Source organism: Sciurus vulgaris (assembly GCF_902686455.1).
Source record: "Sciurus vulgaris genome assembly, chromosome: 14".
Classification (NCBI taxonomy): Eukaryota; Metazoa; Chordata; class Mammalia; order Rodentia; family Sciuridae; genus Sciurus; species Sciurus vulgaris.
The window spans coordinates 28617498-28641272 of record NC_136475.1 but is presented as its reverse complement, the minus strand read 5'-3'; the positions used below and the strand labels follow the sequence as shown (position 1 = coordinate 28641272).

The window sequence follows — 23775 nt, the reverse complement described above, 5'->3', positions numbered from 1 at the left end:
ACCCCCTCCCACCCTTTTTCTCTACACCATCCAAAGTTCCTTCATTCTTCTCTCTAGCCCCCCGCGCCGCCACCCCTCCATCATTATATGTTGTCATCCACTTACCAGAGAAGACATTCGGCCTTTGGTTTTTTGGGCTTGGCCTAGGAGAAATCCAAGATGGAGGACAAGAGGGAGGCTGCGTTCCTTGTCAGTCTGTAACTCGGGTTCCATAACTTTTTGAGTGACCCCATGGCAGATGTCATGAGTGGAAAACTAAACCTGACCTCAGGTGACTAATTACAGTCAAAACACTGATACACAATACCAAAACAAACAGACAAATGAACGAACCACTGATACACTAAAAATATTGTATAAAATTACCTTCAACCTTGGTGTATAAGGTGTATTTGAAACATTAATGAATTTCATGTTTACATCCCCAGGATACTTCATAATGTATATGCAAATGTTCTAAAATTTAAAAAAATTTGAAATCTGAAATACTTCTGGTCTCAAGCATTTTGGATAATGGAGACTCAGCCTGTAGTTGGATTCTCTAGTAGTATTAGTGTCTAATTTAGATTTGTAGCTTTATAGCTAATCAGCCCAGCTATGTGATTTTTCTTCAGCATTGTTTAGTTTTTTGAATATAGTCATGGAGTAGTAATTGAATATAGTAGCGTTTACCAAAATTGAGCTTTTTTAGACTAGTTAAATTGAGAAAGAATGGGACAAGGGAGTTGTAATTTAGTCCTTTCATTTTATGATGAGAATTCTGTAATGAATATTGTTAAATATTTTTTGTAAAAGAAATTCTTAGTAAAGTTTATTGGTAGCAATATAAATCAATTACAATTAAAAACCAAACTAAATAAATTTACCAAATGAATAAATCTTAACCACAATTAATTGCCTATAAAATATCTGGCAGATATATTTAAAAAGTCACCAATATTAATTTTCTTTGTAAATCAGTTGTAAAAAAAATAACCATTTATATAATCTCCATTAGTACTTGGAAGTACAAATACAGAAAGTCAAATAAGGTTCAGAAGACCTCATAACATATGACAAAATAATAAAACAAAGATAATTTTTAAATTGCTTAATTTACTTCATAGCATTTTTTAATATAAAAAGCTTTAAACAGTATACATTATCTGGATTATACATGAAACTTCACCTCCAGATGTCTTTTCTGTCAAATATTTAATCTTTTTTCTTTGTTAAGATCTTAAATTTTCACTTCTGGCTGGATTTTTCTTCCTTGATAATTCTTTTTGTTATTCTGCTGAAGTAGTTATCACAGAAGGAATTATGACCTTGATATGGCAGAAAATGATCACTTAGCAGATGTGAATACTGGTCCAGGTTTTTGAATTTCTTCACTTTTTTCCATTGTGATCAAGTGCCTTGACGTGTGATGGAAAGCTGCACACAGTTGCTGATGAGTTTCAGGCATGGGTGCCAGGGGACCATCTCTGTAGCATACTCTGGTGTATACACTGGTAACCAGTAAATTAGTCTTGTACCTAATATGATGGTCTCAGCTCAAAGTTTAAAAGGTCAAAAAACATCACTCAAGTGATAACTCGAGGAAACAGGAACATGGCTTTCTGGACTTTCTTCTTCTTTTTTTAATCCTCCTTGGTATTTCTTTCTGTGAACCTGTTCTTATAGATTCTCTGATACCATATGGAGGATCAGTGATAATGGCATCAAAATATGTGCCCTTCCTCCAGGAAGGTTTAGATCCATCTGAAACCTGGACAATTGAGGTAATACTTCTGTAAACGGTACTAATGAAGATTTGCCCTATTATTTTCATCTGGTCCTCTCTATTTCTGGTTTTTCCTGCCAGCCTTTCCCAAGTCATGAACTATATTATAGTCCATGTCTATCCCATGTATATATATGTACCAAAATGAGCAGATGCTATCAGGAGGCATCAAATGGATTGAGAACAGTAGCATTTTCTTTCACTTTTCCATAGTTTGCCATGATGAATGATAAACCAGAATCCATATTTGTATTTCTAATAAAGTGCCTCTTTTTAACACTATATGACTCTATTAGCTTTCTATGTCCATCTGCAGTTCACCTACCAAAATAAATATATGGATTCTCAGGGATGCAGTTGAGGCTCAAACCATAATAGAGAATATATGTTATAGTTTCTTTAAGTTCATTTTTCCTTCAAATGGCAGAAATTCAAGGGCATCTGTTCATTTGTCTTTTTCTTCTTGTGTCAATGTTTTATTAAATGTGCAGATCATGTAAAGTCTGAATGTAGAAATGGAACCAGTTCCTCAGGGTAATTTTTAAGAGAACTATACAGCTCTTCAGGAGATCATCTGTAACCTCATAGTTCAAATACAGATTTGGCACACACTGTCCATTTCACTAAGTTTCTTGAAGTATCTCAGAGGAAATACTAAGAATCCAAATGGAGACTTCCCCTAAGTTTCCTGATTGTTGATGAACTGACCTCCAAAAAGTGAAAGCAAAGATTTTATTTCCCTCCCTTTCTCTGGTTCCTCTCTAGTATCATCTAAGTGATGTTTTTGCCTGGTACTCCAGAATTATCTTGGTAGGCTGAATTCCAGTTGCTCCTGGGCCATGAGTGGAGATGCCTGTTCATGGTGTGTGGCTGTGCCATTGTGGCTGCTCGCCATGCACCTGTGCCGTGAGTAGTGAGTACTGTCCGAAGTGTTTAAGTGAAGAGGAAGCAAAATTTTGGATTTTCTTAAAAAATACTCTTAACTTTGAGATAGCGGTAATATAATTGTATTACTTTGTGGCTTATGTACCCCAAATGTCTTACCTAGCGCCACAAAACACACACACACACACACACACACACACACACACACACACACACACACACACACACTCACACACAAAGTAAATGTGGCATAATCTCCACGTCATTATCTCCCCCGCTAAGGTCTGTCTATGATGGTGAGGAACATGGACGATTCATGGAGAAGCTTGAAACTCGCATTCGCAATCATGACCGAGAAATTGAGAAAATGTGCAACTTTCATTACCAAGGCTTTGTGGACTCTATTACTGAACTGCTGAAAGTGAGAGGAGAAGCCCAGAAACTCAAGGTAAGAAGAGACTATGAGATACTTGTTTCTCTGTCTGCTTTGGGGTTCTGATTAGCATTAACAGAGGAGGGAGGGCTGGATGTGTAGCTCAGTGGTAGAATGCTAGCCTTGCACCTGTGAGGCACTGGGTTCAATCCTCAGCACCACATAAAAATAAATATGTCAAAAATAAAGGTATTGTGTCCATCTGCAACTGAAAAAATTATTAAAAAAAGAGTAGGGATTATTGCTGATCACATATTTGTGGTAAAGATTTTTGTGTAGTAAGAAAGGAATTTACACTGAAGCCTACATAATTGAGATCATCTCCATTAGCTGAAAAGAATAGGCTTTTAAATTAGAGCTTAATTGAGATCCCTACACGTGAATCAGAACCAGTGATCAATATCTGTTTCTTTCAAATGGACACTTAATTTGGGTTTTGTTTTTTGCTTCCTTGATGGATATAAGCCATCTCTGTAGGATGACAGAATTTATGGGGCATTACTATAGGATTATTTGCAACATGGCACCTAGGCCAAGGATAAAAAGACCTGTGGTCGTTGTGAAATGTCTTCTACCTGAAGATGAAGGTGCTTTCTTGATGTGACAGATTCAGGTTCAGGAAGGAAGCTAGTCACGTGGGTCTGGTCCTTGGCATAGCAAATTCTCTTATGTTGTATACCAGACTTTGCTTATTGATCTTGTATCTAGCGACCCCACTGTTAAATTGAATAGCATGTATATTTTTTTTGAGTTTTCTATGGAAATACTTCTGATATGATCTGTAAGTAGTAATGGTTTTTTTTTTTTTTTTTTTTTTTTCTTTCTAGTGCTTATACTTTTTTTTTCTTACTGGATTTTTAATTATAATCCTACAAGGATTTTCTTGGGCATGGGGTTCACAATGAGTATAAAATTCATCTAAAAGAATACATTGGTGAGAAAGGCAAAGAAACAATTTTATTGAGGGCAAAATGGGCTATCATTTATAAATTTTATTCTAAAGCTAAGGTATTTTAAAAACTCATTTGACTGCAGAACATGTCCTTAACTATCACATTTCTTAATTTACTTTATTTATTGTGGAATATTATGTTTTGCTACAGAAGTATGAATATGTTTGATTGTGGGATGCTGTGTTGGTCCTCACTTGGGATATTATGTAATACACATGTACCTTATTATTTTTATAAAATCTACAAAATTCTGAAGTCAAAAACACATTGGGGCCTAAGATTTTAATTTTTTTTTCCATTGGGAATTAAACTCAGGGGTGCACAACCACTGATTTATATTCTCAGCTTTTTTTATTTTATATTTTGAAACAGGGTCTCTCTAGATTGCTTAAGACCTTGCTAAACCACTGAGGCTGTCTTGGAACTTGTGATCTTCCTGCTTCAGTCTCCCTAGTGGGAGAGAATACAGGTGTTCCCACTGTTCCCAGTGGTCCTAAGGTTTTTAAAAAGGAGTTCATTAACCTGTACAGTAGCGTGCATCCATCATGAGAAATAGAATATTGCCAACATGACTAAATCTCTCTTGTACCTCTCTGTGGCTTCCTCCACCTGAGAGGGAACAAGTCTTTTGGTTTGTTGTTAATGTACTAGTTGGGCTCACCCAGCCATCCCAGCTTCCTGTCCTCATCTTGGGCTGTTCTTTTCTGTGCACTGCAAATATCTGTACCCCAAACTTCTCTCACAGTTTCTTTAGGACTGTGCTCCGTGATAGGCAATGGGATATTGAAATGGCCATGTAGTAGAATACTTGCTTGGCCAGATAGTAGTGAATATTGCCCATAACTACGCTTGCCAGTTATTGGTATCACTTGCTAATTGGTACTTCTCTGCTCTTCCTCTTTTTTTTTTTTTTTTTTTTTTGGCACTGGGGATTGGACTCAGGGGCACTCAACCACAGAACCACATCCCCAACCCTGTTTTGTATTTTATTTACAGACAGGATCTCACTGACTCACTTGGTGCCTCAGCATTGCTGGCACTGGCTTTGAACCCTCGACCCTCCTGCCTTAGCCTCCCAAGCCGCTGAGATTATAGGCATCCACCACTGTCCCTGGCTGCTCTTAACATGTGTGCACACATGTGTGCGTGTGCACACATGTTAATAACTAATGTTGTTGATGCTCAAAGAGACATCATAGGAAATATTGGGTTGGGGAGTGCAGTAAAAATATGGGTAGTAGCAATGTTGATAAGGTCTGAGATGATGAAAGTTCTGTATTCTTAATTTTTTAACATCAGTGGAGACATCAAAAGTAGTTATTAGCTAGAGTGTGTGCCTGTTCCTTTAAATTACAAACTATAGATCATTTAAAGACTTAATCACATATTTTGACCATTGGAATGAGAGGTTAAGGAGAATATGGAATTGTTTGGCGCTGTTAAGAATTAATGATCTAGAAAGAACTAAGATAAAAACATCAGGTAATACACGTAGAGAAAAATAGACTTGAGTTAAAAAGTTGAATTTATACCTGACCTTTTCAGGTATACTTGGATGAAGTGAGGGATGTATATGATAAAATTTGTTCTTTCTTGGTAAGATTCTTTGTGGGTTACTTTTTCTATTTTATTTTTCTCTCTTTTTCTTTTCTCTCCAAAGTTAAAGTGTGATCTTTGGTCATTATTGTATCTTAGTTTGGAATATTCCAAACTAAAAATATCTGTCAGTAAAATTTTCTTTTCATTGTTCAAAAGGTCATGCAAAGATCCAATAGCAAAGTCAATGTCTTTTAAACTCAAGACAATGCCCAGGACCAACATGTGATAGAATACTAAAACTATCTAGCTACCTAATGGAGTCTTTTCACATTAAAATTTGATCTTTATTCAACTGTTGTCTAAATATTTGTTTTTTTTTATGAGTTTAAATTGTCTTCTCTCCACAGAATCAAGTGACGGATACTAATAGAAAACTACAACATGAGGGAAAGGAAGTAAGGCCAGTTTACCTTTTGACAAAATCTTTTGTTTCGTGCCATTCTCTTTTGATGTCTGTTCTTCATTTAGTGGGCTTGTAAGACCATAAGCAGCACGTTGGAAGTACCTGGGCATTATGGTTGCTTCTTCTAGTATTTCTCTGAATTTAATGAATGTGGCCTCTACAAAGTGTGATGAGAGAGTATGCAGCCTTCCTCTGCTGTGTTTAAAGCCACTGAGTGGTCCTAATGTGGCCAAGGCTGTTCCCCTTCCAGGAATGATGTTTCCTAGTATTCGTATACTTCAAATCTTTCCTCAAATCTTACCACCTTTATTTTTAATTGGTGCATTTTAAAATACTGCCTTCTTAATAAGACTGTTCCTAACTGCCTTATTTGAAGTTGTAGTCACACCTTCGTTCCCTGCGTTCTTTTAAAGTTTTCACATTTTGCTTTTCTCTTCTGTACCATCATACTCTCTCCCTCCCCTGCCTCTTTTTTTTGGGGTGCTGAGGATGGAACCCCGGGCCTCACATGTTGGGCAAGTGCTTTACCACTGAGCTATATCTGCAGCTCTCATACTTTTGATATATATTTTTACTTAATTGTTTTTTCTTCCTGTCTCCCTCCATTAGAAATTAAGCTTCCTGTGTTCAGAAATATTTGTTTTATTTATTGCTATATCCCTTCCATCTACTCAAACAGTGATTGGCAGGAAGTGTTTAAACAATGAATCATTTTTCTCTTCATTGATACATCCACCATTTAAATCTTTGCATTTACATTATTTATTTTGTGTCCACTTATTTACTTGGTCCTTATGACAGACCAATAACAAAGTAAGGATAGGTGTTATCACTATTTTATTAATGAAGAAACTAGAACAGAGGATTTGCTCAAGTTTACATTGATATGTGGAAGGCTAGGACTAAAACCCAAGTTTTCTGAGTCATAGTCCTTTATGTTCTCTGTATCATGTGCCTTCCTTATCACTAATACTTAGAGTTTGATTTTAATAATATTTAAGTCAAGCTATTGATTGCTCTGTCGGTTAAAGAGGGCCATTCTTGTTGATTCTTTTTTGCACAATATCTAAGGAGATAACATTTTTAGGCGTGAGTATGGGGTGAATGCTACAAGTGAATATGTGAATTACTGTTTTTTGTCTCACATGTTCTAGATTCTATAGACAGTTCAGTTTCTCCTAGTTATATTGTAGGGCGACTGTAGATAGAAACCTTTAGGATGGGAAGAAAAATGGTTAGCCTTCACTAAACTGGATCTCTTAGAAAAGCCACATCTTCTAAGTGTGTGGTTTATTTGTTGAAATAGAGACTTAGTTGAAGATGATTTCCATGTACATTTGAAACTGAACAGGAAGGACTGTTTTCCTCCAGGAGTCTAGCACTGATAAAAGAAACATAGGATCTTTTTAGAAGATTGATGAACCCAAGAGTCTCAATGATTTGGAGAAAGTATGCAAAAAAAAATTTTTTTTTCCTCCTGAATAGTTCCTGTATTTTAGGATTTCATTTTCCCTAGTCCTTCCTATGGTAGTCTGTATCTTGGGGGAGAAAGTGGGAAGCTGTGCAGGAATGTTTTACTGGTTGGAAAGGCAGTTCCTTAGTCCACTTGGCAGGTCTTACTATGAAACTGTCTGGGATTTTCTGATGAATTGAACACAGTGTGGAAAAATGTGACTGAAAGCTTTTTATTTATAGCTATTGGCATAATTCAGTTTTTTTCCCTCTTGCCAAGCTGGTAATAGCAATGGAAGAGCTGAAGCAGTGTCGACTACAACAGAGAAATATTTCTGCCACTGTTGATAAATTAATGCTGTGTCTTCCAGGTGAGGAACTGGAACTGGAGTTGGATTTTTGATGAAATTCCTTTACTTTTAATTAGCCTTTCACTTTCACTCAATAATGCTTGTGTGCTCTTTCTCTTTTTCAAGTCCTAGAGATGTACAGCAAACTGAGGGACCAGATGAAAACTAAAAGGTACAATTTTTTTTTCTTAAACAATTTTTATTATTTATGAAATTTCTGTTATTTAGACTACTTTTAAGATTCATATTTGTCATTACTTTTCAAAAATTGACAAGTCTATAATATCTTCTCTATGCTTTTGTGAACCTGTTGATTCATCCTAGATTTATCTACATATACTAATGCTCTGTATTATATTTGATAATGTATATATGCAACTTGATTTTTGGAAGACCCAGTTGTTTAGGGGAAAAGCATACAATTGTTTTAGTGATAGTTTGAGAAACATGTTTTGGTTTCATATTGTGGTAGAAAAATTAGTCACTAGTTCTGGTACAGGAATGTATGTGTCAGGGTTCTCTAGAAAAACAGTCAGTAGGATATTTTGTGTGTGTGTGGGGGTGGGCAGTATGTATATATCTGGGGAAGTATTTGTTTTAGGAACTGACTCCATGATAGTAAATTCAAAACCTGCAAGGTAGGCTGGTGAGCTAGAGGCTTACAGAAGAGTTAATGTTATATCTTAAGTTCAAAGGCAACGTCTGCTGGTGGACTTCCTTCTTCCTATAGGGAGGTCAGCCTTTAAAACAAACAAACCACTAAGGTCTTCAACTGTGATTGGAGGGCCACTCACATTGTGAAAGGTAATCTTTACTTCTAGTCTCGTGATTTCAGTATTCATCTTGTCCAAAAAATACTTCATGGAAACATCTAGAAAAATGTTGGACCTGGGTACCATGGCATAACCAAGTTGACAAATAAAATTAACCACCACAAAGGGCAAGGTCAATGTGAAATTCGGAAGATTCTTTTCCCATATAAAGTTTTCTTCTAGTTTTATTCCAGAGGAAACTCTTATAGTGACTTTTTTACTCTTACTACCCAAATAGAAGTAAGCATAGCCACCCTCTCTGCCTTGGGATACTCTCCAGTATGAGGAGGGTGCCTGCAGCAATAGGATAAACAAAGTACATCTTCTTGGAATGTTAATTGGACCTAGGTTTGAGGTTAAATATATGCAGTTAAATATAATTAATATTGAAATAAAACTAGAGGCACTGTGGATAAAAATCCTAAATTGTCAAGAAATTTGAAACTAAAGCATGAGCTATCAAAAATTGTTGAGTTTCTTCAAATTGTCTCCCAGACTTCCTTTTTTTTTTCTACAAGAGGATATGCTCACCTATCAATATATAGGTAGAAAACTATGAGAAGTTCTGTTCGATGAGATATGAAAGTAGTAATATTACCCAAATAACCTTCTAGCAAAGGTCTAAAATTGCAGAGAATAAAAACAAAATTTATGGAATTCTTCTAATTTGGAGATATTAATTTTCCAGTTTTCAAAAATATTTTTAGCTGTAGATGAATACAATATCTTTATTTTATTTTTTTTTAACGTGGTGCAGAGAATGGAACCCAGTGCCTCACACATGCTAGGCAAATACTTTATCTCTGAGCCACAACCCCAGCCAATTTCCCAATTTTGATTCATATATAAAATATATGTAAATATATATAGCATAAATGTAATGAACACAGAGAGATTATATATATTTTCAGAAACTACAAATGAAGATTTTGTCCCCTTCCTTGGTCTCATTCTTTACCCTATTCCCCTGAGGTATCATAAGTTTTGGGAGTATCCTAATCCATGTTTTAAATATCTGTAAGTCATACGTTATTTTTGTGCTCAAAAACATTTATGTAGATGATTTCTCAGTAATTGTTTTTTGAGATCCATTCTTTCATTCAACTGAAATGAATTGAGTACCTACTATGTGCTAGGCATTACTCTTGGTTATTGGGAATATGTACAGTTGTGAACAAAACATACTAAAATATCTGCCCTTGTAGGGCTTAGATACCAATAGAGAGCCCATTTTCTTTATATATATATATATATATATATATACAGATCTAGTATGCTTATTTTAATCACTGTGATTTTTTATTATATAAATAATACACATTTCTCTTCCCAATTCCAGTGGTTGTCTTAAGTGTTCTTCACCAATATTTTTAGCTCAACCTTTTTTTTGGCACAAGATAGGATTATTTTTTCTGGCTTCCTTTGTGTAGGTTGGGCCATGTTTTTGTTTCTGGCTGATAAGATGTTAGTATAAGTGACATCACTTTGGGATTTAGCATTTAATTTCAGTGCAGCTCTCTCCAGAGTTGTCTTATTTTCCCTTGGTCAGGACAAATGTCAACTTTTAAAGATGGTGGTTTAGACTTTGAGTACCTTCAGTGAGCTTTCCTGCCAACCTTTTATGAATGTATAACCCAAATAAGTTTTAAACTGTGGTTTTAAATCACTGAGATTTGGGAGGTGATCCTGACTGATACCAAGGGACATTGGGTATATTTCCAGCTGTTTGCTGTGGTAGACAGTGGTGCAATAAATATCCTTGTTCCTATCTCTATGGACTCAGTTTTTTGAAAGTGGTGCTCTTCAAATATTGTTATGCATGTGGATCACATGGGGATTTGCTAAATGTAGATCTGATTTAATAGGTCTGGGGTTGTTCAGATTTTGCGTTTTTTCACCAAGCTCCCAGGTGATGCCAATTCAACTGGCATAGCATTTATATCTGAAAGGTGATCAGCTGAATCAGAGAAGGATGTGTGGTCTTTGGTCTTGTTAGATATTGTCTCCATTGTGATTTACCCATTTACACTATCATGAGCATTTTATGGGAGGTTCTGTTACTTGTGGTAGTGTCTCTATTGTCAGACTTTTTATTTTTGCCATTCTGATGATTGTGAAATGATATATCACTTATGATTTTTCATTTCTTTGATTACATTGCTAACAAGAGTATTTTTTAGACATTGAGGAGGTTTGCTTTCATATGCTTTGCACATTTTTCTAGATTTTTTTTTTCTTTTTCTTTTTTCCCCTTCATTCATAGACTCTCCTACACTTTGAATGTCTTTTTCTTTTTTTGCTACAAACACTGTTCCAATGTATGGCTTATCTATTAACTTTGTATACTTAGTATTTTTTGTTGCACAGTGGTTTTAAGTTTTGATAATAGTCAAATTTATTTTGCGAAGATTAAATAAAATTTATTTTAAAATATTTCCAGGTTCAATATAAATAGCTTTCTTTTTGCCTCACCAGCTGAAAGAGATGAACATGATGTAGTCACGTTACCTTAGTCTGATTTTCTATAAGTACAGACGTTCTTCTGTGCAACCCGATGCAACAGAAAATGTAAATTAACATTGATATATTACTAACATCTAATTCTTTTACCTAATTACCCAATTCAAGTTTTGCCAGTTGCCTCAATCATTGTTCGTTAAGCCAAAGAATTCAGTTCAGATCACATGCTGTATTGAGTTGTAATGTTTCTTTTGTCTTCTTGAGTCTGTAATTGTCTTCAGTCTTTCTTTGATTTTTGTGGTCTTGTTACTTTTAAGGATTACAGGCTTGTTATTTTATAGGGCAATTTTGCTTTTTAAAAAAGGTAGTATGTGTCAATCTTTGTTTTTTAAGTGATCTTTTATATTAGTGCAATCATCAGTGTATGAGTTTAAATCTATCTTCTAATTTTTTTTTTTTTTTTTTGGGTACTGGAGCTTTAACTTAGAGGTGCTTTACCACTGAGCTACATCCCCAGCCCCCACCTTTTTTAAAATTTTGAGAGAGTGTCCTCACTAAGTGCTTAGAGCCTTGATAAGTTGCTGAGGCTGATCTTGAACTTGCAATCCTCCTGTCTTAGCCTCCTGAGCTGCTGGGATTGCAGGTGTGTGCCACTGCTCCCAGCTTCTAATTTATTTTTTTGTCCTATCTGTTCTTTGTTATTTCTTTCTATTCTTGCCTTATTCTAAATCAATTGACTGCATTTTAGGATTCCATTTTGTCTACACTGATGCCTATTGTCTGTACTTCTTTATCTTTTTAGCAATTGCTTCTAATTTTATAATACTTAACTTTTGGTGGATCTTTAAATAATGTCATGTCGAATCATGCAAGATTCTTATAACAATATACTTTCCTTTAAAGGGAAATGCTATTCTCATTTGATCATTACATATTGTATGCATGTGTTGAATTGTCACTCTATCTCAAAAATATGTACACTTATTATCTGTCAATTAAAAATTTAAAAAAACCTTCCATTTTACCCTCTCTTCCCTTGTATTATTATTGTTATAGATCTTATTTCAATATATGATATAGTACCTAAAATACATTTTCATTTTTGCTGTAAGTCATCTTTTACCTTTTAAAGAAACTTAAAAAATAAGAGAAAAATTCTTTTGTATTTATCCACATATTTTTTTTAAAAAAATTATTTTTACAGACTGCATTTTGATTCATTGTGTACAAATGGGGTACAACTTTTCATTTCTGTGGTTGAATACAATGTAGATTCACACCATTCATGTAGTCATACATATACAGAGGGTAATACTGTCTCATTCTACTATCTTTCCTTCTCCCACCCTCTCCTGCCCCATTTTCCTCTACATCATCCAAAGTTCCTTCATTCTTCTCTCCCCACCCCAGCCATCCGTCCCCCCTTGTTATGTATCCTCATCCACTTATCAGAGAAGACATTCGGCCTTTGGTGTTTTGGGCTTGGCCTGTTTCACTTAGTATGATATTTTCCAACGTCATCCATTTACCAGCAAATGCTATAATTTTATTCTTCTTTATGACTAAGTAATCCATTGTGTATACATACCACAGTTTCTTTACCCATTCATCTATTGAAGGGCATCTAGGTTGGTTCCATAACCAACCTAGGTATTATGAATTGAGCTGCTATAAACATTGATGTGGCTGCATCACTGTAGTATGCTGATTTGAAGTCCTTTGGGTATAAACCTAGGAGTGGGATAGCTGGGTCAAATGGTGGTTCCATTCTAAGTTTTCTGAGGAGTCTCCATACTGCTTTCCAAAGTGGCTATACCAATTTGCAACTCCACCAGCGCCAACACTTAGTATTGTTTGTGTTCTTGATAATGACCATTCTAATTGGAGTTATCTTAGGGTGGTTTTAATTTGCATTTCTCTAATTACTAGAGATGATGAGGACTTTTTCATATATTTGTTGATGACTTGTATATCTTCTTCTGAGAAGTGTCTTCCCAGTTCCTTAGCCCATTTATTGATTAGGTTCTTTGTATTTTTGGTGTAAAGGTTTTTAAATTTTTTATAAATTTGGCGATTAGGGCTCTGTCTGAAGTGTGTGTGGAAAAGATTTTCGTCCACTCTGTAGGCTCTCTCTTCATATTGTTTCCTTTACTGAGAAAAAGCTTTTTAGTTTGAATCTATCCCATTTATTGATTCTTGCTTTTATTTCTTGTGCTATGGGGTCTTGTTAAGGAAGTCTGGTCCTAAGCCAACGTCATGGAGATTCAGGCCTACTTTTTCTTCTATTTGGTGAAAGTTCTCAGGTCTAATTCCTAGATCCTTGATCCATTTTGAGTTGAATTTTGTACAGGGTGAGAGATAGGGGTTTAATTTCATTTTACTGCATATGGATTTCCACTTTTGCCAGCACCATTTGTTGAAGAGAGGCTATCTTTTCTCCATTGTATGTTTTTGGCACCTTTGTCTAGTGTGAGATAACTCTACTTATTTACCCACATATTTAACTACTAATTGGGCCCTTTATGTTGACCTTTATTTCTTTATGTCGATCCAAGTTTTCATGTGGTGTTATTTATCCCTTCTGCTTGGGCAGTGTCCTTTAGCATTTCTTGTTGAATCAGTCCACTGGTTATGAATTCTCTCAGCATACAGTGTTTCTGTAAAAGGTTTTATTTCACCATCATTTTTTTTTTGAAATTCACATTTTATTTAGATTGAAATAAACTGTACAAAATTGATTTTCTTCACCAGAAATAACAGCAATATTTTCTGTATTATTTCTACATAATCTGCAAAACATTTACTTTGTAGTTTTTGTAGGTTTTTCTTATAAATCAAGATGAAGCAGAAGATATTGTCATGGAAAAGAACAGAAGAAAACAGACAAGTTAGTTGCCCATATTGATGGCCCCTGATTCTGACTTAACTATGAAGCAAAAGTTTCACCATCATTTTAAAAATTGAGCTATTTTATCTTTTGAAAGTGTATATTTCTGTGTTTTTAGAACATTCACAAGGTTATGCCACTAATACCAGTACCCGATTCTAGAACATTCTAATCACCCCTCATTTCTCTTTCCTCTGAATCCAGGTAACCACAAATCTACTTTCTATCTCTATAGATTTGCCTGTTCTGAACATCTTATATAGATGGAATTATACAATATGTGACCTTTTTGTGTATGACTTCTTCCTCTTAACACAGTTTTCAAGATTCAGCCATGTGTGACATGGATCACTACTTTACTCCTTTTTATGGCTGAATATTCTTCCAGTGTATGGATAAACTACATTTTCTTTATTGCACATTTGGGTTATTTCTTTTTTTTAGCTATTATGAATAATGCTACTAAAAGTCTTTATGTGGGCATGTTCTTTCAGTTCTCTTGATATGCTGTACTTGTGAATGAAATTGCAAAACTACTGGACTGTCTTGCAAAGCTCCTGCATCTTTTTATCTTCCTAACAGTAGCATACAAGGGTCCTAATTCCTGCATATCCCAATTAATACTTGACTATTTTCTATCTTCTTGATCACCTTTTTTGAAAAAAAATTTTGATGGGTATGGAATTATAGATTTATAGTTTCATTATTTGATAAGAAATCATGTCTTTATCTTCTGGCTTGTGCAGTTTCTGAGGAGAGGTTATGACAGTCTTACCTTTGTCTCTTTCTATGTAATGTGTCTTTTCTCCAGCTATTTTAAAGCTTTGGTCCTTATTATTTGTTTTTAGCAATTCAATTTTTTTGCACTTTGGTATGAATATGTGTTTGTGTGCTTAAATATATGTTTTTATTATGCTTGTGGTTTGTTTAGCTTTTTGGATTTGTGTGTTTATAGTTTTCATAAAATCTGGAAAATGTCCAGATGTTACTTTTCTCCCTCCCTCACCAGAAATTGAACCCAGGGGTGCTTTACCATTGAACCACATCCCTAGCTCCTTCCATTTTTTATTTTGACATAGGGTCTTGCTAAGTTGCTCAGGGTCTTGCTAGGTTGCTTTGGGCCTTGCTAGGTTGCTGAGGTTGGCTTTTAACTTGCAATCCTCATTCAGCCTCCTGAGTTGCTGGGATTACAGGCATGTGCCACTGTGCCTGGCTCAAATATTATTTTTCAAAACATTTTTTTTGATCCTTTGTCCATCATCATTCTGGAACTTCAGTTATATCTATGTTGGACAGATTGATATAATCACACAGGTGACTTGAAATTCAGAGAAATTTCTACTACCATCTGTCTACTACCTAGTTACAGTAAATTTTATTACTGTATTTATATGAACCAATCATGTTTAGAAGTTGTATTTAAAAAAAAAACATTTTATTCTTGTCATCATTTTTGTGTCTTTCTTTAAATACATGGATGTAGTTCTAATAGCTGTTTTCATATGCCCCTTTCCAAGTTCTGCCACTTCTGGCTTTTGAATTTCCTTGTGGAGACTGATTTTGTTATTATGGGTTATACGTCAGTTGTTATGTCTAGTAATTTTTGAGTGACTATTGAACATCATGATATTATGTTGATGAGTGAGTGTCTGGATTTTGGGGAACTTTTTTCTCCTTAGTGTTGGATTTTATTTTGCAAGTAGTGAAGTCATTTGTAGATCACCTTGATCCCTTCAGGCCCCCATTTTTATGCTCATTTTCATTCCAGAATGAGTCAGCCTTACTAAATAAGACATCATTCCTTTGTAATCTACTCTGAATAACTGAACAGTCTCCCAAAACTCTTCATTTGACTCTTCAGAGTTAAAATGTTTCCCTGTTTGTCTGAGCTTCTTGAAGTCTTCTTATACTCCCTGTCAGTATTTCCCTTTCTCTTTCCTCTTTTTCCTCCCTTCATTTTGTCTGAATTTCACTTTTCCCATGACTGACAAAGATTCAAGGGAACTCCTTTGTAGGTTTTTGCAGGATTTAAAAAAAATTTTTATTTTTGCATTTCCCCTTTTAAACTGTGCTTGCTTTCCTGAGTTATTATCTCTGACCCTGTATGTCAACAAATCTGCTGCGCTGGGCTGTGTTTGGGTTTTCTCTGAGTGTGCTCATGATTTAGAAATCACCTTCAGGTAGGGAACTCAGAGATTATTAAATTCACATTGTAGGTGCTAGGGGATGTAGCTCAGTAGTAGAGCTCTTGCCTGGCACGTGCCAGGCCCTGAGTTCCATCCCCAGCATTAACCCCCTCCAAATAAACAACAACAGCAACAAAAACAAAACAAAACAAAATAAACACCAAACAAACAAAAACAACTCTAAAACTCACCTTGATTTCCTTTTTAAAATATGTGTTGCCTGAAGCCAAATGACTGAAAACAGTTGTTTTATATGTTTTAGCCAGTACTTTACTTGTTTATAAAGTGGGAGGTCATGTCTGTTCCTTGTTATGCCTTTATGACTGGAAGCCTAATTTTGTTTTGTTTTTAAACTATAAATACTGATTATACTACTGGGTATGCTCCCAAAGGAAAGATATCTGACTGCCTATCTGTAGCATATAGAAGGAATTAAGCTTTTGTGAACGATACTCTTTGATTAGGAAAGGAACTAATATTTTCCTGTGGTAAAACCTTAGATTTCATAGTTTAACTATGCTCTTAATTAAAAAAAAATTCTTGTAGTTGTGGTTTGCTTTCAAGGGCCACTTACTAGGATTTAAAAAACCATCATTATGAAGAAGTTCTATGCCATGGTAAGAAAGTACCAAGTTTTATATACCTAGAATCAACATTCCTCTAGATACGATAGCATTCAAATATGTCTGGGTTATTTGGACCTTATTTATCCTGCTTCTAGTACTATTCAGACATTTTCTTCTGCCTTCTTCTTTTTTATTTTCTGCCTTATATTTCCTTTAGTTTATTTATGCTGGTATCTTTATTAAGGTATCTGCAAGAGGGAGAAGAGGTTAAAACACACTTGCAAATGAAATTTATGAATTTGGCTTTTGATTCAGTTTTAATGTTTGGAGGTTGTCAAAGGTAACATCAAAATCTAGCATGGGGTTTCCATGACTACTAGAATAGAGTTTGTTTTTTCTTTTGGTGGCTGCTATACAGGTATTTAATTGTCTGTCATTGTATATCTGTCATTGATATTGAAATACACTAGAAATTTGCATGATCTAATTGATCTGTTATTGTTGGAACATTGGTATGCTAGGGAAGGGATAATGGGGGAAATAAGGTAACATTCTTTGTTGCCAGGAATCACTGGGTTTTATACTAATTAGCCTTGAAAAATGTGGAGCTATTTGACAGACCAGATGTTTTCAGCATGAGCCATGTGTCTCATCAGTGAATGTGCCTGTGTCTGCAGGCAACATTGTTAGATTTTTCTCATTCTATAAACAATGTTCCAAAATATAACTAAACCCCAAAGTGTGTTTATCTTTTTGGCTTAATTTCTGCCTTTCTATCCATTCTAAAGTTTCTCTCTAGAGGAACTGCATTTTATTACACATAGCTCTTCATACCTAATTGTAGTATAAACACCATTCTTTTTACTCGAAACCATGTGACTTGTACTGTTTTTTGAGTCTGTAAAATTTTAATAAAAGCAACTATTTCAGATTTAATCATACTTGTGCTTTTATTTCTAAATTTAGGAGAAATAAACCTTTCTTTTGTCCATTTATTTGAACAAAGATTTTGATTCTTGGAACACATGAGAGAAGACATAAAAGGAATTAAGCAAACCAGTCTCTTATCTTTAGTGTTTATGTTATTGAGTGCTTTGGAACAAGAAGAACCTAAGTATCAGTTATGAAAATTATTCTTTACATCCAAAGTTGAGCTATATGTCTTTTTAATTTATAGAAATGGAATTGTTTTTCCTATAGTATGTATGCCTTGGGAAATGTGGAAATTGGGAAATTAAAAGCATGGAAAAGCAAATTATCACTCAATATTGTTGTATGAAAAAAATCATTATCAACATTTTTGCATGCATTTTTCTAGTCATTCCTCTGTATTGTTCCCATGTATAGGTTTGTGTAATTAGTGATATATTGATAAATGATACATATACACATAGTTTTCAAAAATCTCATGATTATACTCGTAAGGTCATTTTTTAAAAAAATTGTTGCGCCATTCCTGGAGGAACTGTAATACCAGGTCGACAGAGTCGATGGAGCAGGCTCCCATTCCATCTCCCTGTGCCATAAATTTTATTTACTACATGGTTCATAGATAGAGGACATATCAGATAGGACATTGATAAAAACAAATACTATACTTGATCTTAGCTGATAAGTAGTAGATTTATTTTTTGAAATAATTTTCATTTAACAGTATTACCAACTTTTTACTATTTCTTTAATACATGGACATGTCATGTTTAAAATAGTTGTTTCTGCTAACATTCTTCATTGAAAACTTGTTCACCAGAAGGCTGTGCATTCCCGTTTATTATGATGCTGATAATAATAGACATTATCTTTTAAGGAATTTTTTGCAGGTTGAGTAATAAAATTCTGTTTTTGGTTTGCATTTGTTTACATATCTGTTTAACTTTTTATATATTGATCTCCCCTTTATTTCTGTGAATTTTCTTTATTTCTACTCAGTTATTTATTTTTGCGGTACTGGGGATCAACAGGCCCTTGTGTTTGATAAGCACATGAGCTGCCACTGAGCTACAGCCCCAGCCCCAAACGTAGTCTTCAAAAAAAACTCCTCAAGGTTATTAATCTTTTATGTATGCATTACAAATAATCTTTACTGGTTTATTTCCCCTTTAAAATTCTTATGTTCTTTTTATGCATGACTTACTTTGTTCTTACTTCATCAATTTTTTCAATCTTAGCTTTTTATTTATCCTCCTATCCTTATGAAAACTTTCCTACCAATACAATAAATACTATACATTTTATTAATATCAAATGTTTCTCTGGGTTGTCAGCAATAATTGTGGTCTTAAAATCTTTTGTATCTCATATTAACATAGCCATTCTAGCTCTTTTATGTTTTTTTTTTTTTTGTATAGTGTATCATTTTCCATCTTTTACTTTTAGTGTATTTGTATCTTTGAATCTAAATTATATTTCTTGCAGAATGTAGTTGGATTATATTTTTAAAAAATCCTGTCTAGCAATGTTGGCTTTTTAATTGGAGTATCTGATCTATTCACATTTAATAATTATTGAGATAGTTGATTTTGCTTTTTGTCTTCTGTATTTTTTTCATGTCTTTGATTTTTTTCCTCTTTCCTTAGTAAAGGGTCTTATTTTTTGTTAAATATTTATTGATGTACAAATTTTTTGATTGTTTTTCATATATTTTATGAATTACTTTCTTAGTAGTTACTCTATGGATTATGATATGCATCTTAACTTATCATAGTTTACTTTATGCCATTATAAATTTGATATATGTAGTAATAGTTTTGCTTCCACCTAGCTCCTTTTTGCCACTCTTCTTTTATACTGTGACATTCACATTTGACATCCATATATTTAATAAACCAAACAATACAGTGTTGTATTACTTTAAAATATCTTCTAAAGAAATTAAGAAAAGAGAAAAATATGTGTATATATGTGTATATGTGTGTGTGTGCGTATGTGTATTTCTTGCACTAATGATTGAACCCAGGGGTCCTTTACAACTGAGCTACATCCCCAGCCCTTTCTATTTTTTAAATTTTGAGACAGGATCACACTAAGTTGTTTAGAGCCTTACTATATTGCTTTCAATTTGCCTTCTGAGTTGCTGGGATTACAGGTGTGTGATGCTACACCTGGCTAAAATATGTATATTTAATATTTTATAATCAGTATGCATTTATTATTTCCTATGGTCTTCATTTTCTCTGTGAATTCAAATCACTCTTAGTTGTCACTTCTTTTTGAGCTTCCTTTAGTGTTCTTATAAGGCAAGTTGTCTAGCAAGCCATTATCTGTCTTTTATCTGGAAATATATAAAAAAAGGATATTCGTCAGCTAATGATTGGCCAGAGTCTGGAGTCAAATTTTAAGCTAGTTTCCACTCTTTGCTAATAGATTTATGTGTGGGTTATGCAGTGAGTTAAAAATTCAGGTATAGGGATGGATAGGGGAGGGATGAGGGCACAAGTACCCACAATCGAAATGTACCAAATTATACTATATCCATGTATGAATATACCACAATGAATCCCATATAATATATATAATTGTAATGTACTAATTGAAATAATAATCATCATAATAAAGGGAGATGAGTAGAGCAAATGGGTTGGGGAAGGGAGGTGAAGTGGAGGGAAAAGGAAGGAACTGTGAAATGAGAATGATCAGATAAGTTATGTGCATTATGAATATGGCATAATGAATCCCACAATTATGTATAATTATAATGCAGTAATAAAAAAATTTAAAAATTCAGGTCGGTTCCAAGTGTGCCTGTGTTTTTACTTTCTGCCAGGCCTTCTCAGGTTTTCTACGTACGTGCCTATAGCTTCCTAGTCAACCAGGCCCATGTGAGGTGCTTAGACCCTTTTAGATGTCCCTTGCATGTGTGCACAGTCAGACAGCTAGAGTCATGCAGAGAGTTTCTCTCTGTATAATCTTTCTTTCTGTAACCTTTCTGTTAAAATTTCTTCCTCCAGTCTGCTCTGTGCTCCAACCCAGACTGCAACACTAGACAAGTAGAGCTGGGAACTTTCCTTATTCATATTTTAATTTTTTATTGAGTTTACTACTTCAAATATGGTTTTTTCACCCTTTGCTCCAAATCATGTCCTCCCTTAATGTCAGGTTTTCATGACTAGCTATGACCAATGACCAAGAGAAGGGTAATTGGTGGCTTTTGGTGGGGATAGGTGAGTGATGGAAGTAGCCCCAGGCAGGAATACTACAAGAGTCCCATTGTTGAGTGGTTCTCAAGAATAAACATTTCTGGATTTGTTGTTCTCCTTGGTGGTCAATTTCCAGAGCTCTGAAAAGTTGTTTTTGGTAGTTTTGTCCAGTGTATATTTGTTTTTTCTTGGGTAGAAGATTTGCCAGTTTCTTTACTCTGCTGTAGTAGGAAGTCTAGCTTTCAGTATTTCATTTTATAGGATAATTTTTTTTGCCATTGAGATGCTCTTTTAAAAATTATTTTAATATTTGTGTAATTAATTTCCTTATTAGATATTCTAAGTTTTATACATTCTTTGGATAAAATCTTTTTCGATTATATTTTTCTAGTCTTTTAAAGCATATATTATTTTTTATTATGAGGTTATTTTCATTGATGTTTTAATTAAAACTGTATCTATCTTTATATACAGTGAAAACTAATTCAAGCTAAAAATTTTTACTGAGGAATATGTCTGTTACCCTAAAGAAGACTAAAAGTTCAGCTAAAGGTGATAAATTCCTTTTGTAGGCATTATCCTGCACTGAAAACTCTGGAACATCTAGAACATACCTATCTGCCTCAAGTAAGCCACTATCGATTCTGCAAGGTGATGGTGGATAACATTCCCAAGCTTCGAGAAGAAATAAAGGATGTTTCTATGTCTGATCTCAAAGACTTTCTGGAGAGCATCCGCAAACATTCAGACAAAATTGGAGAGACAGCCATGAAGCAAGTAGGTCTTGGGTTTATGATAGGTTGGCCAATGACTTTGCAAGTATTCAGTTAAACAGGTTTCTTCTTGCCAAATGTCCTGTTTCTTATCATTTTAGGGAAGTTCTTTGTCTTTTGGGGAACACATGATCAAAATGTTTCATATTGTCTTAATGGAGCAATGAATTATTGACTATTAGATGATTTTGCTCTGTAGATGTTTGGTAAATATTGATAGTTTATGATGGCTTATATTGGAGAATTGAGGAAATTTAATTAAAAAATACTTCCCTTGGTTTTAGATATGATTTGAAACTCACAATATTTTAAAGTTCTTCTTATAGTTAGTGACCTAAATTACGTTGCATGTGCCTTTGGCTAATTATCTACTATGTAAGCAATATGTCATGTTTTACATGGGTATTTCTGATATTAACAGGTTTCATTTTTCTATTGGGAAATGCTATGAATTATGATCACAGAAAGGAATTTATTTATAACTGACAAATTAGCAAATGTGTTAGAAATATTTATTTTTTTTTTTAAATCTTTATTTCTAAGTCACTAAAGCCACAGAGAACATCTGGATTTCTTTTGTCATTATGATAAAAGAGTAGTTAAGACTTGCAGTAGTACTTTTTGAAATTTAAGTCACATTGATTTTATTAAAACTTCTCAGTATACCTGATGATGTAGCCTACAACAATAAATAGAAGATTTCGTTGTTTATGGAAAGTATTTTTTGGTTTTATAAACAACAGTGTTCTTCAATAGGTCATTTGTAGTTCTTATCATTCTGTGGGGAATGAGGGAATAGATTATATTTGGATCAAGAGATTGGCTGATTACCCTTTCCTAAGGCAATGCAGATATTTTTCTCCCTTTTTAAAAATTTTGTTTGCATTACACTTTACAAAGTACAAAGCTTAAAACTAGTCAGTGATAAGCCTGAAAAAAATAATTATATGATTTTTTTATAGTGATAAAGAAACAAAAATTAATCACTGAAATAACTTTGCATTGCTGGGTATAGGAATAAAGATTTCGTGTATGACAAGTCTTTAACAGCTATGGTTGACTGATTTTTGCCAAACTTTCAAAATAGGTAAGCGTAGTACAAAGCCTCTGTGGAAGTTATCTTTTTTTTGTTTTACTATTTTTTAGTTGTCAATGAATTTATTTATTTATTTAGTTTTATGTGATGCTGAGAATCGAACCCACTTCATCACACATGCAAGGCAAGTGCTCTACCACTGAGCCACAACCCCAGCCCTGGAAGTTGTCTTTTAAAAGGATGTTTTTCCTAGGCCTTTGCATGAGAAATTAACTTTACTTCCCTTTTGATGAAATAATTCATTTAGAACATTATTCTTGTGTTCAATATGAGGTTAACTGGTCTCACTCCTTAATTATCTGAAGAAATGAATGCTTAGGGAAGGTTAAGAGAGTTGAAGTTCAAACAGATAACTTGTAAAGACTAGATCCTCTAGTAGAATTCAGGTCAGGTTGAAATGAATGTATCTGCTATGGTACTCTGTGTAAATGATTGGCTGATTTTTACATTTTTGTCATACAAAGAAATGGTGGAGAAATCTTTTGTGAATTCTGAACTTTTGTTAGGTCTTTATTCCCCCTATAAAACTTTGCATCTCAGAAATAGCTCTTATTGTGTGAATTACCCCAAATGGTGTTTCTGATTTATGAAATTTTTTCCCTCACAATGGTGATTTAGGAATTTAGATTTTTTGCATTGTGTGACTCTGCTATCTTTACTATATCTTTACTGGTCTTTGAAACTGAAAGGGAAAGACCAAAGAGTATTGTATGTGGGAGGATTTTTAAGGGGGCAGGCATGGATGCCACACATTATTACTTCTGCCCACATTGCATTGGCTAAAATTCAGTTAATATGGCCATACCTACCTACAAGGAAGACTGGGAAGTGTAATCTCACTTTGTCCCTAGATGAGGAGGACAGAAGTTTGGCGTATAGTATCTAGTCTCTTCATCTTCTCTGCTATGTCTAACTGTAGAACACACCCACCCCTTTCCTAAGGGAGAGTCCAATGGACCACCTACTCACAACATCCCTCTCAAAGTCTAGTATCTTTCAGGGGTGCTCACCCATCTCCA

The 23775-nt window shown here is 34.4% G+C and overlaps 1 protein-coding gene and 1 pseudogene across 6 annotated transcripts in view; one reads left to right on the top strand and one right to left on the bottom strand.

Moving 5' to 3' along the window:
* Positions 1-23775, top strand: part of EXOC6B (exocyst complex component 6B) — a 603818-nt gene that overhangs the window by 82425 nt on the left and 497618 nt on the right. For all 5 annotated transcript variants that reach the window (XM_079111444.1, XM_079111442.1, XM_079111441.1 and 2 more), the window contains exons 2-6: positions 2933-3098; positions 5983-6030; positions 7771-7861; positions 7967-8012; positions 21460-21664. In XM_079111444.1, coding sequence (XP_078967570.1) covers positions 2933-3098; positions 5983-6030; positions 7771-7861; positions 7967-8012; positions 21460-21664 — 556 coding nt within the window. The remainder of the gene's footprint in view (positions 1-2932; positions 3099-5982; positions 6031-7770; positions 7862-7966; positions 8013-21459; positions 21665-23775) is intronic.
* On the bottom strand, positions 114-2923 carry LOC306644458 (tRNA (guanine(10)-N(2))-methyltransferase homolog; annotated as a pseudogene). Its single transcript, XR_013766877.1, has 2 exons — positions 2839-2923; positions 114-2804 (listed from the first exon to the last, which is right to left on the bottom strand). The product of XR_013766877.1 is annotated as a tRNA (guanine(10)-N(2))-methyltransferase homolog (transcript).